Consider the following 17,047-nt stretch of genomic DNA (forward strand, 5'->3'; position numbering starts at 1 on the left):
GGAGTAGGACTTGGATGATCTTTATATGTCCCTTCCAACTTGGGATGTTCTACATACATGACATGCACATATCCCTGCTCAATATAAGAACAGTTTAACTAGCAATACCCTCCTGAAAGAGTCAAGCCAGTTAGAAAATGAAGTAACTTCACAAATAATTTAAATTAGATTCAAAAAAATGTCTGAAACATGGTCTACTAACTGGCAACGGGACAGGCAGAAACCTTCTAACCCCAGTACTCAAGAGAACTTAAAACATTAGGACTCACTCGTCTGAAGATTTTGACTTTGTGCTTCCCAGTGTCCTCTGTTTGCTTTGCTTTTTCAGTCGTCGTATTTAGATTACAAGTAGGTGTTTGCTTTGATACCCCCAGTTTTTCACCCTCAATTGTTTTTTCTTCTTTATGCTCAACTTTCATTTGAGTATCTGGTACATTTTGATCAAAACACTCCATTTTTTTGTCCTCTTCAGCACAGCATTTCACACATACATACTCTTTATCTTCTTCACCCATCTGCTGTGCTTGAGAAAGGCTCAGTCCAACACAATCACCATGAAACCAATCATCACATCTACCACAACCTACCATAAACCTGAAAACAAAGCAAGATGTAAGTCAGTGAAAACCGTGAAAGACGACTATGAAAGAAGATACAGCACCTTCAGCAGGATATACCGTAATTGTTTTGATTTTTGCATCTCAGTCATTTGTTCTTACCTAGTGAGTGATATTTTCTGGTACTTTACATCCATCTCCAGCCTTACGACATGGTATGATATTCCTGAGAAGTATTTTTTTTGACTTTTTGCTTTTTAAAGTAGTCCAAGAGACTATCAAAACCTCACGGTGTTTGTGTAACTTGGTCCTAAATCCTACCAAACTTCTTTTGAGACTACTATCAATGTCCTTATGAATGTTAAAAAACAAAACCAAAAACCCAGCAACTCTCAGTAACAGTAAACTTGTTTGAAAAGACTTGAAAATTTTCTTCCAAGATTTTATCCTTACTTTTCTACAAATATAATTGTCATCATTCATCACAAACACATCAGCAGCTGAAATCTTCCACAGCAGCATGTCTTTAAATGTTTTGACAAACACAATGGGTATATCAACCTATTCTGAATTAGTTGGTATTTAACATGTCATTCCTTAGACCATTATTACTAATTTATTTATAGGAAATTGCTTTCCATTCTCTCTCAGGTGAGTATGGGGGCAGAAGCTTGGTTTCTGGAACCACCTGTTCAGCTTGCAGTGACTCTTTTAAATAAGGTATGCACTTTTGCACTACTCAGCTATTTTATTCAGAGCTAATAGTTATTTAAAGGCTGTTTCAAACACTAAAATTATTATCTTTTAAAGGACATCCTCCAACTCATGAGTCACTTAACTGCATCGTTTTAAAAGCAGAATCAACTTTAGCTACAAACAGTATTTTCAAGCATTGTAAAGACCACCTGGTCTTAAATAAAAACATAATTTCTCACTATTTTGTGGAAGGATCTTGAAAACTTCATCAGGTATCATGAATACCTAATTGCACTCAGAGGTACAATTTCCAGTGCAAGTATTTGGGAATGATATGGAATTTTGAAGTTCCACAGGCTAAAAACCAACTACTTCAGGAAACTTACATGGTAGGAATTACTTTTTACACATAATGAACCTGGCACCAAGGAATAGCTTTCAAATGATGTAGGATGATCTCTTGTAAAATCCACTTACATTCTCTTTCCCCTTTTATATTTTTCATGGGGGGAGGGGGGGGGAGGGGGTTGTCTGTTGGGTTTTGTGTGTTTTTTTTAGTCTGTTGGGGTTTTATTGTTCAATTTTTCTTTCTTTTCGTTTTGTTTTATTCTTACATAAACTGTATTCAAGATGTGTACTTTAACATATAGCTTGGACAAAGAAAATCCAGAAAGACTGCAAGTGTATTAAAGAAAGCAGAAATTCTTTGTTAATACTGAAAAATTACTTACTGAATTCCTAGGTTTTGAATTTCATAGAAGACGACAGACTTGCCTTCCAAAGTAATTCCTAACTTACATACGTCCCCACTCAGGCTAGGATCTGCTATATGCTGACTTACCTACCTGGCAGAACCATATAAACATTACAGATGTGCTTAGAGCAACCCTCATTCTCCAGAACTGTAAATAAGTGTTCCAGGTGGTTTGATGAAGGTATTGTATTCAAAAACTACTGTTACCTCAAAGAGATGAAAACTCTTAGTAACAGCAGACATTTGAAACAAGAGAAGAGAAGGAAAAACTACATCAGGATTACAATTCTGCTGAAGAAAATATTATTTTGATGCAAAATGAGTCTGAGAAGTTCTGGAGGTCCATCAGATTGAGAAAAAGCCTATGATGATGTTTGTTAGATTTGAATAAAGTGTTTTTTAAACTAGTTTGGGAACAAAAATATTTCCTCATTTTGAATTTTCTTTTTCTGAGCTGCAAGTACATTAATGGTGTTTGTTGTCACTAGCAAACAATATCTGCCCATCTACTTCTTAATTTTAATTAGGAAGGCAGAGGTTCCTTCATGGTTTGTCTGTATCTCAATCTTTTCAGATTCATGTTCCAGCAAATTCCAAAATCAAGCAAGGTAATGTTAGGGCACAATTACTTCTGATGGTCTCAGCAGAGTAATACCACAGCATTTATAAACACAACAGAAAAACAAGAAAGAAGTGACAGGACTACTACACAAAGCTCACTGCTCCATTCTGAGAGCCTAGAGCCAAACATGCACGGGCAGGAAATATAAGGTGAGTGCCTATTTCATAACTGCAAGGGTCCACAGCAAGTGCTATACAGAGAACACATCTTGTACCACTGTAAGAAAATACTACTATAGCTCTGGGAACACAAACTGGTTATAAAAATTCCCCATGTAAGATTTTCTGCAAAAGCTGAAATAAAGTAAAATCACACAGTCAAAGCATCATGCTTAAAGGGTGTTTTGGTGTCCTAAGGAATTAATGCCTGTTGTTAAAAAATAAACAGAAACCAAGAATACACCATCATGAAGCCACAATTGCTATTAATTGAATTTTTATTAAAATGTATGTATTTTTTTCCTCAGTTTGTAAATTCAGGCATTGGAGACTAATTTTTATAAGAGGAAGATGGATCACAGCATTCAGTGACCAAAACAAAATTCTGATTCATATTTAGAATGAAAAGATTAAACCAAAATACACAAGATGCTGCACACCTTTACTGACAGCACATGGAATTTTTCAGCTTAGCTCACACATATTAAGGGGAGTAATAGAGATGGTGTGTAAGTAAGGCACCAGGATATGTATCCAGTTTTAAATCTTTATTTTCAGGTCTATCAAATAAATAATAAATTTTTTAAAGTAAAAAAACCCTACAATGAATTCAGCTCAGAAAAGATCATTCTTCACTAAGACTACACACCGAGAGAGAGATGCCATTCAAGCAAACTGCTGAAGATGGAAGATTCATTTGGTTTCATTCCAGTCTTCACAACAAGGTTTCAGTTACACTATATTTTAACACACACAACAAAACTTCAAAATTCAGGATTCAGAACCCAAGACTACAAAAAGAATCAGGAAATGTCCATGATGCCTGTTCTATAAAACAGAATGTGTTGTTTACAATTGTTTCATTTGAACCTAGTTATACGACATGGTAATAAAAATACTGGTGCTGCCTAAAAAATTCACTGTTTCTACTAATTGTATTTTTTTCCACACTAGTCAAATGCAAGACTGCAACTTTTGAGGCTGGCAGAGAACATACTGATTTTGATACCAGTAATGTAGATATGCCTTTTTACCGTAAGGCCATTTCTACATCTGTTTCTCTTATCTGCACACAAAACAACTATGATTTGTAGCAGTTATGATTAGGTAATGGACAATGTCCAAACTAAATAGGGGAGTCAAGAAAAACTGAAGCCTTGTTTGAAGGCTCAAGGATGTCCTTTTGCACAGTTGTTATTTTTGACTGAAGCAGTTCTGGTATCTTGGACTAGTAAAACATCAAAATTTTCTGACTGCAGATTGCTTCAAATTTGAAGTGCAGGACTTTTACCCATGTTGTAAGGCTGGACTGGAAGATGTAAAGCTGAAAGAGAAAGAAAAATGTGTTTTAAAATATTAAATCATGCCACATTCAATGGAAGACTTGTTTTCACTGGACTTTAATATAAGAAAAATTTCTAGAAACTGACAGACAACAGCAGACAGTACTATAGCTCATTGGGACTTTTGCATAGAGCATGCTACTGTTTCATTCCTTTAAAGAATCTCTATGGTAGACCACATACCAGCATGAAAAGAGACACCTTAAAATCAGAAAGTAATAGATGAAAAAGAAACAGAATAATTAATGCAAACCTGCCACAATCTCTCTGATGATTGAAGACTTCCCTTGGTGTATTTATTTGTAGTAAATTAAATTAATTTTTTAGATGAAAAACTCAGGCTTGGACAATTTATTTTCTCAATATATGGACCATATTTTAAAATTACCTTCATATATTCAAGTTATGTAACAGCAGCAAGTTTCCAGAGAAAATAATTACTATAAAATGGGCAGAAGCCACCTTAGTCATAAAACAGCTTTTCATTGTAAAGCTATACTTGAGTAAAACAAAATAAAAATCAGCTGTCAAGTGTTATTCAGTGTGGGACATTAATTAATAATATAAGTTGTACTGCTACAGAAAATCATTTAATTTCAAAACAATTGCTTCTCTTTAATCTCTCATTTGTCATACACAGCAAATGGGAAAAATACCACAACAGGACGCAGATCTTAACCAAAAAAAATCTCAAACCAGCAAAAAACCCAAACCAAACTATTCAAAATAACACCCTAGCCCTGAACTCACCTAAGAGGAGTAAACCCACTGTTGACTTTATAGAGACTTCAGTATTTAAAGCAAGTCCCCCATCTGCACTTCATCCCTTAATGCACTGTTCACCAATCTACCACAGATCTGTTGTAAACTTGCACTAACATGTCACCTGTTCCTCTGCTGCACTGATGCTACAGTCCAGCCAATGTTAGAGCAGGGACAAGATATTCATGGCATGGCAGCTTTAGCAGAGAGTATGTTCTAGATCAGTTAAGTAGTATGGTTTGATACAAAGCTCAAACGAAATATGGCCTGTCCAAAATAAATCTGCACTACCTTGTAAGCACACAGAGAAAATAGCAGCTCCACTTGCTTCCTTTTTGACAAAGTCTAACACAAGTGGAATGATTTTTCAAGTTCTGATCTTCTAGAAAAAAAAAATCCACAAACCTATCTCAAAAAACACACAGCAAACTTATTCCCTAAGTACTAAATTTCAATAACCCATATTTTATTACATATGTTTCTTCTCTTTCTTAAAGACATAATTTTCTTTGCCATTCATATCACAGGAATCCCTCCAAAAAGGAAGCAGCAAGAAGACAAACAACCCTATGTCTTTTGAATTCAAGATAAATTCATGAAACATGCCAAACAGCAAAGCCAAAACCACTAAACTTCCCCACAACCCGGAAAAAAAAATGAATACATTTCCTAATATTAATTACAAATCTGCACTAAAAATTATGTGTATATATATACATATACATAATCATTAAGGAAAGCTCCATTAACACCGGATTCTACATATGCTGCAGGATAAGCATCACATGCTTTATAAATTGTATTTATAAGCACCTTGTATTTATGCTTATCTTTTATAAAACTATTTTAGACAACTTATGGTATCCATTTGCTTGATTCCTTAATGCCACTGGTATTAATAATAATCCTGCCAATACTGCAGCATAGTAACATAATCCATATAAAATCTACAAATACTATTACATAACCATAAATAAAAATCACAGTTGAGTCTTCTCATTCGCTAATTATACATTATAATGTTGTTTTGTTTATAGTGTCATTCAGTTCTTCTATAGCTGTGGGTGGAAAAGCACGATAGCTTTTCATGTTGCAAGGCTTTTCACAGAGGAAGAAAGCAGCAACAGAGGCAGAAAATTTAAAAGCATCATCCATTACTGCAAACTGATGACATCTTGCATAATCTGCTACTTAACATACTCATAGCATCTAATGAACGTTTACTAGGACTCAGGCACCATCATTATTTTAATTACTGTTCCTTATGAAGAATGTTCTCACAACAAATTGTTTGTTGTTTACTATCCACTGGTGCCAGGCATCACCACCCTAAAAAAAATACGCATGTGTAATTCAAGGATGGCTGTAAGCTTGGAGACTTAAAACTCCTTTCTCAAGCACTCTCTTTTGTATTGGCCGTGCAAATTGTATGATAACCTGGATCCACTACAATTTACTGACATTTAGCACTATTTTTAAAATACAAATCTTTACTATGGGTAAAAATGGTTTGCAGTTTGCATCCATCAGTCAAAGTACTTTCTGTACTACAGCTATAAAGGAACTTTTTAGAAATTATATGTAAGCAAGAGATCAATGTGCCTTTGGTAAATCAACCTCAGTACTTTCCATTTAATTACATTTTACAGCATTACTAACTTTTCCTCCATATTAAGGCATAGTTAATAAAACAGAAATGTTGAGAGAAAGGAATATCCTAAGTAAAATCTACTCCTGTATCACTTAATTTTTCTGTGAGGTCGGAGGTCAAGCTGGATTATCAAAGCCCAAGCAACAAAAAGAAAAACCAGAACCAAAGAAAAAAAAAAGTAGAAGAAAAAAGAAAAAAAAAACAACAAAAAAAACCACTAAACCACCACAAAACAGCACTAGAGAATCATCAAACTTCCACAGCCTACTATAAAAAAAAAAAATCTTACTTGGAACTGTTGAAATCAAGAGGAAGTCACCAAATTAAAGTTACAAACTTGCTCTGTGGTAATGCTTTCTAGAAAATTTGCTTAGAAACAGAGTATCTCAAGTTGCCTGCTATGAATTATTCATCCAAAATTAATCAAACTTCTTGTTAAAGAAAACAGACTACAGACAAGGGAGACAATCTAAAAAATGTCTGTTAGGTTTTATCTATTTGTACAAGCAAGGAACCAGTTCAGCCCTCCAGCCTGCAGAGAATTTGAACATCTACAGTGAAAATCAGAGAAATCTTACATTAGCAGATTTCTCAATGTCTCCAGAGCTACCATCTTCATTTAGCACTATGCCAAGAAATTACATATTATTTTTAAAATTCAACTATCTTTAACAACTTTTAATCTGTCTTCCAGAAGAGTAACTAGTATTTGTGACAAAGCATTTTCAGCATCATTTGGATATATTAGGAATTTGAGTAGTAACTTCAGTCTAACATTTTGAAAAAATATGGATATTTTTCATATCCATACACATACATACTTTTCATCTATAGATAGATAAATGAAAATTTTAGCATATGATTTATCTTATTAACTGATTAGAATACATCTGAGAGCAATATGGAAACAAGCTGGCAACATCAAACATATTCAAAGTAATTGTATACTATGAGTAGCAATTCAAACGTTGCAGTGACAAAACACCCTTTCAGAGGTGCTGAAAATTACAAAAAGTAAATTGTCATTTGACTTGTGCAGAAACACAAGGCTTAGTTTGCATAGGAATGAGCAATTCTTTTTAGTCATGTAGCAAAGATACATCACAATACGTCAAGTAAACAGGCTGAGTCCTATAGCCAAACACTGACAACCCATTGAGTAAAGAAAATATATATATAAAACAGCTATGATGGTTACAGCTTATAAACTTCAAGACACATGGAAAAGAGAGCATGAAGTCATTGTTCAAAGATCAGGTGCCCAATGATCTATTAAGAGAAAGCAAGCAAGCACTGTCTCTTACAAAGCAAGATGTTATCACTTGCAAGCTTTTTTGATCTTGCAGATCTCATGTTTATAAAACAGAATTGCTCCTCTTCCAGACAAACCCACTGTATCTGCAGTACAAAGTAAGCATACTTTGACTTTGCATGTGGCCAGCAAATTACTGCATGCAGCCCTAAAGATATAAATTTACTCCGTTTGTCACGTGCTGATCTGAAATAATACTGAAATAACATCCTTTTACTGTTGTTGTAGCAGGCAGAGCAAAATTACTCTGGATCTGTGTAAGGCCTATGTAAGCATTACCCTTTGGGAATTCTGTACACAAAGAAAGCTGATGCCACAATTTCCACACATTACCTTCAACCTGAATCAATTCTCCAAGCTTGGTATTACAATAACAACAAGTTAGTGGCTTTACATTTATTACAGGAAATACACAAACGTTCAAGTGACTACTACTCTGAATCTTGAATTTTAAATATGTTACTTTAACATGACATCCTGCAAAGTTCTTGGTAAATATTAAAAAATTATTTCCCAGTTTGGGGCTGCAACCTCATTTTAACTTCTTTTCCTACAAGCAATTTGTACCACAGCATTGAATAAAATTTGACAAAATTGAAATAACCACATAGCAAGATATAAACACAAACGTTTCAGATCTTAGCTTTGCCATTGACATTTCTTGAACACACAGTCTTTTGACAGTATTTGTGTCTTACACTTTCTCATTTTCTCTTATACAATGAACAGAGAAAAAAGGGTAAGAGTGACCACCTAGGTGGTTTCAGAAGGGAAACAAAAATTCCTTGAAAAGTAGTCCAAACAGTGAATTAAAATCCCCTTTTCATTACAGTAAATGTTGACTGTTTTGATGGGCTTCCAAGAGACATAATTTAAATTTATCATCTTATATTTCTTCTCTTTTGCACTGTACTAGAAGTATTTTCTTTTTCTTGCACTAATAATTAAATTAGGAAAAAATGCCAAGGCACTGGAGATACAAATTTTGCTTCCTCTTGTATCTTAATGATAGCAACTGAATCTGCAAGGTTTAAGTTATTTATAGTATAAAACTACAAAGTAAAATAATCTAAACAAATGAAAACTTTATTACTTAGACTAGTAACAATAAAAGCTCATGCACTGACATGCATGATCGAATTTTGTTAGGCATGAAGCTCAATACTGCAAGCTTCCTTATTCCACTTTGTGTCTTAGTCACATTCTAATTTTCTATAAAAATTCTGTGTTTATGTGCTAAGAATCTTTCTACATTTAGCAAATCTGACTATCTTCTGCTGAAAGTCTTGGTTGTAGCAACAGTTTTGCAATGCAGATGTAAAAAATAACACAATTCCAACACAAAAACCCTAAAACACTGAAGACTGACATTCCAAAACTGACGATACCCGTAATTACCATCTGTGGCAACTCATGGGTTGTCCCAGTCCAATCTCAGCTGGTGATTCACACACTATATTATTCTTCTGGCAGCAGTAAGAACAGGCAATGCAAAACTGGGTTTGTTGAACTTAATCCTGTATTGCTGTGTATCCCTGTATCTTCTGTAATGCTACTTGGACTTTATAAACTAAAATAATTAGATTTAACTGAGTAACTGCCACATCTTCCCACACTGGTTAGATCCATTTAGTAATAAAAGTCAAGACTTTCTGAACTCTAACAAGACATTAAAAAAAAAAAAAAAAAAAAAAAATAGAATGTTTAAAATACTAGCAAAAATATAAAGAATATAGCACAAGTTCAAGTCCAAGCTGCATTTTTAACAGCTGTCAAGTAGTTTAAATTCCAAATATCATATTTTGCTTAAAAATATCTATAGAACCACTTTTGTATCCAGAAAGCAGCCTTTTGGGATGTAAACAACTCACTGAAATACAGGCTACTCACAGTTCTACTGTCATGGTAATGCCTAAGATGACAAAAACTAAGGAAATGCAATCTGCTTAAAATTAAACACTCTTACAAAGACACAAATGATAAGCCTTAAAAATAAAAGGAATTTTTTTAAAAAATAAAACCACATGGAACTAAATTTGAGCACCCCTTCAATCAAGTAATCCTCAGCAACCAGGCAGAGCAAACCTCTTATTAATTCTTTTAGTAGGCCACAATGATGCGGTTACTATAGCTGTACAGTAAATGAATTTTCATGTATTTGTTTTTCAAATATGATACAATGACTCAATAAAGCTCAGAAGGTCTTCTTAGATACAAACGAAAGACAAAAAAAACCCCTCAGGTGCCAAAGGTAATTGTTCCATATTTCACTCTGATGTATGGAGTTGTAGAGCACAGGCACTAAAAATGACTATTAAAATTTTCTCTCACATAAGCTAATCACAAATATCTTCAATTTGACATTAAAAAACCAAAAAGTAGGCTAGCAAGTAGAGCAGCAACAAAAAATACTTCACTATTAAAACACAGTAAGTGTAATAAAAGAATTCTTAGTCTTGGACTGATAGATCATTAGTGAAACCCAATGGTCTTTTTCAGCTCACTGTGTAGAATAATGTTTTGCCACAAAGTGATATTATCAACTTCATATGCAACCTCATTATTAAGTTTAAAGGCAATTTCAGATATGCCCACATGGAAATTCTGTGGGGTTCTTTCATGTTCTTTCTCGCCTCCCCACCAACTACTTAATTACTATTACATGAAAGAAATCTCACTGCAGTGATTACACAAAGTGAAAAAAAAATCTCTGTATCTCTACTATTAGAATTGGACCTGTACCAGATGGAAGTCACATGTAAATAACTATTCGGTTTTTTTGGTTGATGGTGATCCTTCCACTTAAGAGGTCTCTGGAAAGAAGGAAATGACAACCTGGAACACAGATATCTAAATTCTGTCTATGAAAAAAAAGTCAAGTTTAAAGTGCATAATTAAACAGCATAGTAAGAATTACACATTAATCAAAATATGTACTCATAAAATAAAACATTTCTATTCTAACTTTTGGGCCAAACTAGTTTCTAATGCTCTGTTTAAATGACAAAAAAAAAAGTGTATGAGTGCAAAGGAAATTAACTGGATGTATAACATACAGACTTGTATTGCAAGACTAGGACCGTGTTTTGGCATGAGCAGCCTGAAACATTTGGTGGAAAGAAAAAAATTATCTTCCAAGACCGGTAATAAATTCCTAAGAAACACTGCCACACACACCTGTTGCCATGTGGCTTTTTGCAAAAGCCACACTGCTTGCTGGGCACCCAAATATGTTTGCTTTCGCTAGCAGAGGTATGTTCCAAGCCCTCTTTTTTAACAGTTGAAATGTTATCTGGAATGAACAAGGGAGGTTCATCAAGTGAAAGACTTTTGCTGCTTCTTCTCTGGCGAGGTTGGAGACTCTTATCATTTCTTTTTGACTTGTTTTTTTCTTTATCATCCTCCTTCAGATGTTCTACAACAGAGGGATCTTTAGTCTCTGCCTCTTCCTTTGTGGAGCTATTTGCTTTTAGCCCAGTTGCAAGTTGGTGTTTGCTGGATTGCTTTTGAGCAGGATGTGAAACATGGCCTGACAAGGAATGCACAGAGTGGTGGGTATCTTTAGAACAGCTTTGATGAGTAGGAGATTTCTCACTTGCTTTTTGAGCTGATGACTTCTGGGCTTGCCCAGAAGCCTGGACCCGGGGTATTTTCTTCAGCTTTGTGTTGGTCTGTTTTTTTACAGTCACTCCTGAAACACTACTTTTCACTTTCAAACCCAGATCACATTGTTTCTTCCTAATTTTAACTGGATTACTTGGATGCTGATGACTCTCTTGCTCATCTGCATTTCGCTTCAGACTTGCTGAAGAGGGACTGTGAAGGCTTGAAACAGCCACACCAGCTCTCGTTCTTGACCGTGTCATTTCTTGTTGTACTGTACCTGATTTCTGTCGAGTACCTGCAGCCAGATTTTGTTTATTCTGTACTACAGATTTACTATGCCGGGGCCTAATGTTCTTTTCACATTTTATTGAAATACCAATTTGTTTCTCATCATCCTGAAATTTTGATGCCTCTGGACCTTCTGCTTTTGTACTGCTGATCTGCTGCTGTACATTTTGGCTTGATTGGTCAACAACAGTGCTTTCTAAAATGCTGTTTCCTGGGTCAACAGAAGTAAACTCTTTGCTTTTCAAGTCTTTACTATCACAGTCTGTACTGTCCAATAGTTTCTCAGATGGAGTTTCAGTTTTCTCCATTTCCTTGTCATCACCTCCAGCTTCTGTTACACATTCCTTTACTGACGAAGTATTTTCATCAAGAGTTTCCACATTGTGGGAACCTGAACTGCAATCAACCCCCTCTTTCACAGAGCTGGACAAATTTGAATGGGTCTCACAAATTTCATCTGTATTCATGCAAGCACTAGATGAATCATTATCTTTTCCAGTTATTTCAATTTGATTATGTTCTTCTTTTTTCTCTGATTCCTCTGTTTTATTATCAGTTTTTTCTTCTGAAGAATTTTCTAAGCCCATTGAATCAATCACATCACTTGCTTGATTTTTAACTGGAATCATTTCAGTATCTGCAGATACTGAACAAACTGATTCAGCATTCTCAGAGTCAGTCTTCATTGCAACCTCTACTATTTCCTTTGTTTCCTCAGGAGAAGGGGAACAGGGTTCTGTTACATTAGCACAACTTAACTCTTGGGATGTCTCTTCAACTTTTGACTGCTCAGGGGTTTCAGATTTTATTTCTTTCACATCCTCAGGACCAGGCAGGCATTTTGTATTATTTTGGGATGCTGTTGCTGCTGTTCCTTCCACCTGTCCTGATCGCCTTGTACTACGTCTAACCTCCCTTGGCTGCTCTGTTTTCAAGTGTGCAGCAACATCCATCTCTTTAACTGGACTCCTCTCTTGTTTCTGTCCATTTTTTGGAGCAGATCCACTTTTTACAGATGATTTCTTGGTATTAGAAGGAGGAGCAACATTCGAACGCTTGGCTAGCGTGCTCTGCCGCAGACTCCGTACTGGTTCTAGGAAGGGAAAAAGAAATCTCTTAGCTAATCTGCTTCCCTCTTTTCGCAACTACAAGATTTACCTAGAATAAAAGTGACTTACCCCAATTTAGCTTACTGGATACAAAGAGAACTTAAGCTTAGTTGTTTACTAAACTTAAAAACTTCCCCAAAACCAAATTACTTGCGTTTCAATTTTACACTGACATAGTTTGGATGTAAAATCCCATTATTCTAAAGGCTATGGAATTTCTGAGTAGTACATACAGAACACAAGCGATGATAGAAACACAATCAAAACTAACTCCACTTTTTTACCTCTCAGCCTTTTCTCCTCAAACAAAAATTGCACAAGCTAAATTGTGATTAGAAATATAACTAAAGTTTAAAATCTTTTAGAGAACAATCTACAAATCTGAGATCCAGTCACATTCTCACCTGATGACAACTTTTGTATTTTCTAAACAAATAACCATTCCAGTGCCTTTCTAAACAGCATAATCACAAGCTTTGTGCCACAGGCTCTTATTTAAATTCTGATCTCCATATTAAGTAATTTTATCTTTTTAACTCAACCTGCTCTATAGGGGAAAAACGCAGAGCAGTAAATAACTACAGTTCAACATGTTAGAAACCCTGCACTATTATAGTTTATTATAAATTATAGTATATTATTATACTATTATATTTTATTATAAATTAGCTAACAAAGAATTTAAATATTTAAATAAAATATTAAGAAACTATAGATATTTTGATTAAACACTTTCTGACTGCAATTACTATAACCTAATTTAAAATAAAAAGAGAATATATAAATAAAAATAGAATCAAAACTTTAATTGGAAATAGAGACATGCTAACCTAATATTCCAATGCTGTTTTGCACCTCCATCATGCTTTTGTTGGTGAAGAACTACTTTATTAACCTTATGTAGGTAAAAGGATCAAAATCTCAAAAATTAGTTTAATGACCATAAGCAAGACACTAAATATTTATAAAAGAGGAATTCTAATTGACTCATACCCTATGGATGCCAGCTTCTAGCTGCAGTGTATAATAAAGGAAGCTTCTATATTGGAATTCACACAACCAAGTTGAATTTATAAATGTTGGAGGTGGGATTTTAAAGACTTGATTTACTTCAAATGTGCAAACACACAATTATGATCACCTTGTGCCATTAAACGTGGTGATTTCCTCGGTGATGTGACTGATGCTTCCTCAGCACGGCTTCTCAAATTCCTATTAGGTAAAGCAAGCTCATCGTCATCAATGGTGTCATTACCACTCTCTTTAACTCCTTCTTCATCCATAGTATCATCAAGACCAATAACTGGAAAAAACAAACAAGAAAGAGCCTAAAACTTAAAATGATCACCAACTGTTGCAGCTATAATGCTGAGCAAGATAGGGGAAGAGACATTAAAAAATAAATAAATTGGCCATCTAAAATCAAACAAAAGAGGAAAAATATGAAGAAATGAAGGACAGAAAATTCCCATGTGAGACAGTTTCAGTGCAGAAGAAGCTATCATCCACAGCTTAAAACTTCTGTAGATAGTCCCCATAGCGTTTTTGTGGAGTCACATTTTTATTGGGGTTTTTTGCCACAAAAAGGTCCCCAGTCTTAAGAGGATCAGCTGCCCCTCACTGTCCCTTCCCACCTAAGATAAAGGTAAACAGCAGAAAGAGCTGATCCAGAAGTGTAGAGTATAAAAATCACAGTTTTCTCACAGGACAGCATTTTAAAACTCTCAGCCCCACCCATATCACATATCTGCATCTGTAATGCCTTTCTGGAAGACCTTTAAGCACAGCAAGCACTTAACCTCCCAGGACAAGGAACACTGTCTTTGGTGAACTCCTCTCCTCCACTAACCTGAGAAAGATTCCAGAGGTCGCTCCTGAAAACAGGTTTCCTAAGAGGCAGTCAGGTCACTACACCAGCCATTCTCCTCAATTGCTCTAATTTTGGTTCTTGCAGTGGTAGTCTCTCCTATTTAAAGATCCTATGTGTGATTAATGAATTCCGGTCCCCATGGGATGCAAAATTTGTGACATCAAGCCAAACAGCCAAGTGACTTTACAAAATATGTAGGAAGGTCTAACAAATAAAAGAGAGGCTCCAAACAATCAAGTATGCCTGTTTTTCACTATTAAATACACCATCCTTGAAGCATTTTAAGATAAACTCACATGACATACATAAGGTATCTAAAAATTTCTATGAAATGCTTACTTAAAAATTATATAAATTAACTTATTATTGTGATATTGATCACAAAAGTCAAAAAAACAAGAAGTTAAATTAAAAATTGTTAGAATTTTTAGACCAGCTCAGAAAATCTCTCAACTCCTTGTCCTTCTCAAGTCTGAAATTACTGCAACTTAAAAAAACCAATGCCCTTGTGAAGACACTACAATAACAAGAATACTTTTAAAATAACAAAAATTGGAAATCGTAAAACAGTGCTGAATCCAAAGACAGATGGTAACCAAATCTATCAATCTGCAATCACCTGCCATGAAGAATTAAAAAAATAAAGTAACCAAGCAACACGTTAGAAGTTCAAATATTAGAATTTTTTTTTATCAGTCTCTTAAGGAAGGCTGATCATAGCACCAGGCAATCAGCATTCTGAACCTCTGTAATCAGACGGCTGCCAGGAGCTGAAAGCTATGACTTTGTTAAGCTAACAATTTATGGTCATTAATTTTATTTTAACCACAACTTTTAGTTACTGCATTGTACACATCAATTACAAGGAAAAGTGTTTGTGGAAATTCCTGTCCACCTCCACTCTCCAATCCACAGAGCCACCTTTACATCTGTGTATGTTTACAAACATACAGATATCACACACAAGGTGCACGAGGCTGATAAACTTGGTCTTACTCCACTCAAGTGTGTTCCTTAATCACTTATGTGCTACAAGCTACATACTGGGCACAATGGCAAAAAAATTACATTGTAACTGCCCTATTAGACATTATCTTCCCAGTCAATATTTAATACTGGCCATTGTCTAAGATGGAAACCTGAATGAGACGGACCCTCACCCTAACTCCAGCTGCCCATTCTCGTGTTCTCAAGGGTTATATCCTCCCAGCAGCTCTGCTTTGGTATTTGTGTTTTCATAGTGTTCCTGCAAAACACGAAACTGGCTTTTGGGAAGAGACTGTGACAAAACTTCTCCACTTCTGTTCCTTATGTACAGAACTAAATTACTAAGCTATTGAAGACAACATGAAAAATAAAGACTACTAGGACAGCTTCTGAAACAACTCTGGAGCACATTAAAGGGCTGACATTAGTCTTGGGCTTTACAATGTTCTTGGTCAAGTTAAGGAATTTATACACCCTCCTTTATTAATAACAAGAGACACATTCAGTCTATTATTGACAGTTTGAAATATTAGAATTACAGTATTTTCATACTTACAAGAAAGACTCTGTGCTGTAGGTTTAATTTTACAGAGGAACTGAAGCACAGAATCTTGCTAATTTCAAACCTGAGCTACAACTCAGCTAGTAAAGACAGCCTCATGAGGCCCCTGATGAGGAGCATCCACACAGACCCTGCTGGGAAGAGAAAAACTGACAGAACAGCAATAGATACAAAAAGGACTAGGAAAGTAAATTATGAAGGAGAAGTGGAGGTAAAGAAATAACCCTAGGAAAGGTAAACCAACAAAAGCAAAATAAAGAACAAAGAAGTAGAGATGATCTTAGTAACAAGTATCTAAAGATTATCTCAGCAATAAGTATAGAAATGAGAAAAATGAAATAGGGAAAAAAAAAAGGAATAAATAAAGAAAAAACTTCTCTGAATAGGAGGAGTTGCACACCAGTGTACAACTGAACAGACTGCAAATAAGAAAATTATGTGTCACATTCAACATATTCATACCAGAAAAGGCACTAGGGACCTTCATCTTTCTTCATCTTATTTTGAGTTTCTCCATTATTTGTAAAGTATCTAAATTTCCAAACTTCTGGACTATACTGCTGATTCACATTTATGTATGTTATACCATAATAGGACAACATAGAGTAAAAAACAGTCTATTTGCAAATTTAAAGCAACATTTTCCCAATGCTAAAACAAAAGCATGACTATTTTTTAATTCTTTAGCAATGCAAAACTGAAGAAAACAAGTCTTACTTTCTGGTGAAAGAGCAAGTAAAGAGAAGAAAACATCCCTAAATACATCAGCA

General features: G+C 35.0%; 1 protein-coding gene across 6 annotated transcripts in view; it reads right to left on the reverse strand.

Annotated features, from left to right (window-relative positions):
• PHF3 (PHD finger protein 3) overlaps nucleotides 1–17,047 on the reverse strand; it is a 52,004-nt gene that overhangs the window by 17,743 nt on the left and 17,214 nt on the right. For 3 of the 6 annotated variants that reach the window (XM_014263447.2, XM_005518124.3, XM_088052368.1), the window contains 3 exons: nucleotides 14,000–14,161; nucleotides 11,033–12,842; nucleotides 270–594 (listed from right to left, as the gene is read on the reverse strand). In XM_014263447.2, coding sequence (XP_014118922.2) covers nucleotides 270–594; nucleotides 11,033–12,842; nucleotides 14,000–14,141 — 2,277 coding nt within the window. In that variant the 5' untranslated portion in view covers nucleotides 14,142–14,161. Of the gene's footprint in view, nucleotides 1–269; nucleotides 595–719; nucleotides 4,078–11,032; nucleotides 12,843–13,999; nucleotides 14,162–14,707; nucleotides 14,825–17,047 lie in introns of those variants that run through there. The other 3 variants (XM_014263446.2, XM_014263445.2, XM_088052369.1) reach the window with 2 other exon arrangements.

The sequence above is a fragment of the Pseudopodoces humilis genome, chromosome 3, assembly GCF_049639895.1.
Source record: "Pseudopodoces humilis isolate 2021_Gansu_Grassland_sample_001 chromosome 3, ASM4963989v1, whole genome shotgun sequence".
Lineage (NCBI taxonomy): Eukaryota > Metazoa > Chordata > Aves > Passeriformes > Paridae > Pseudopodoces > Pseudopodoces humilis.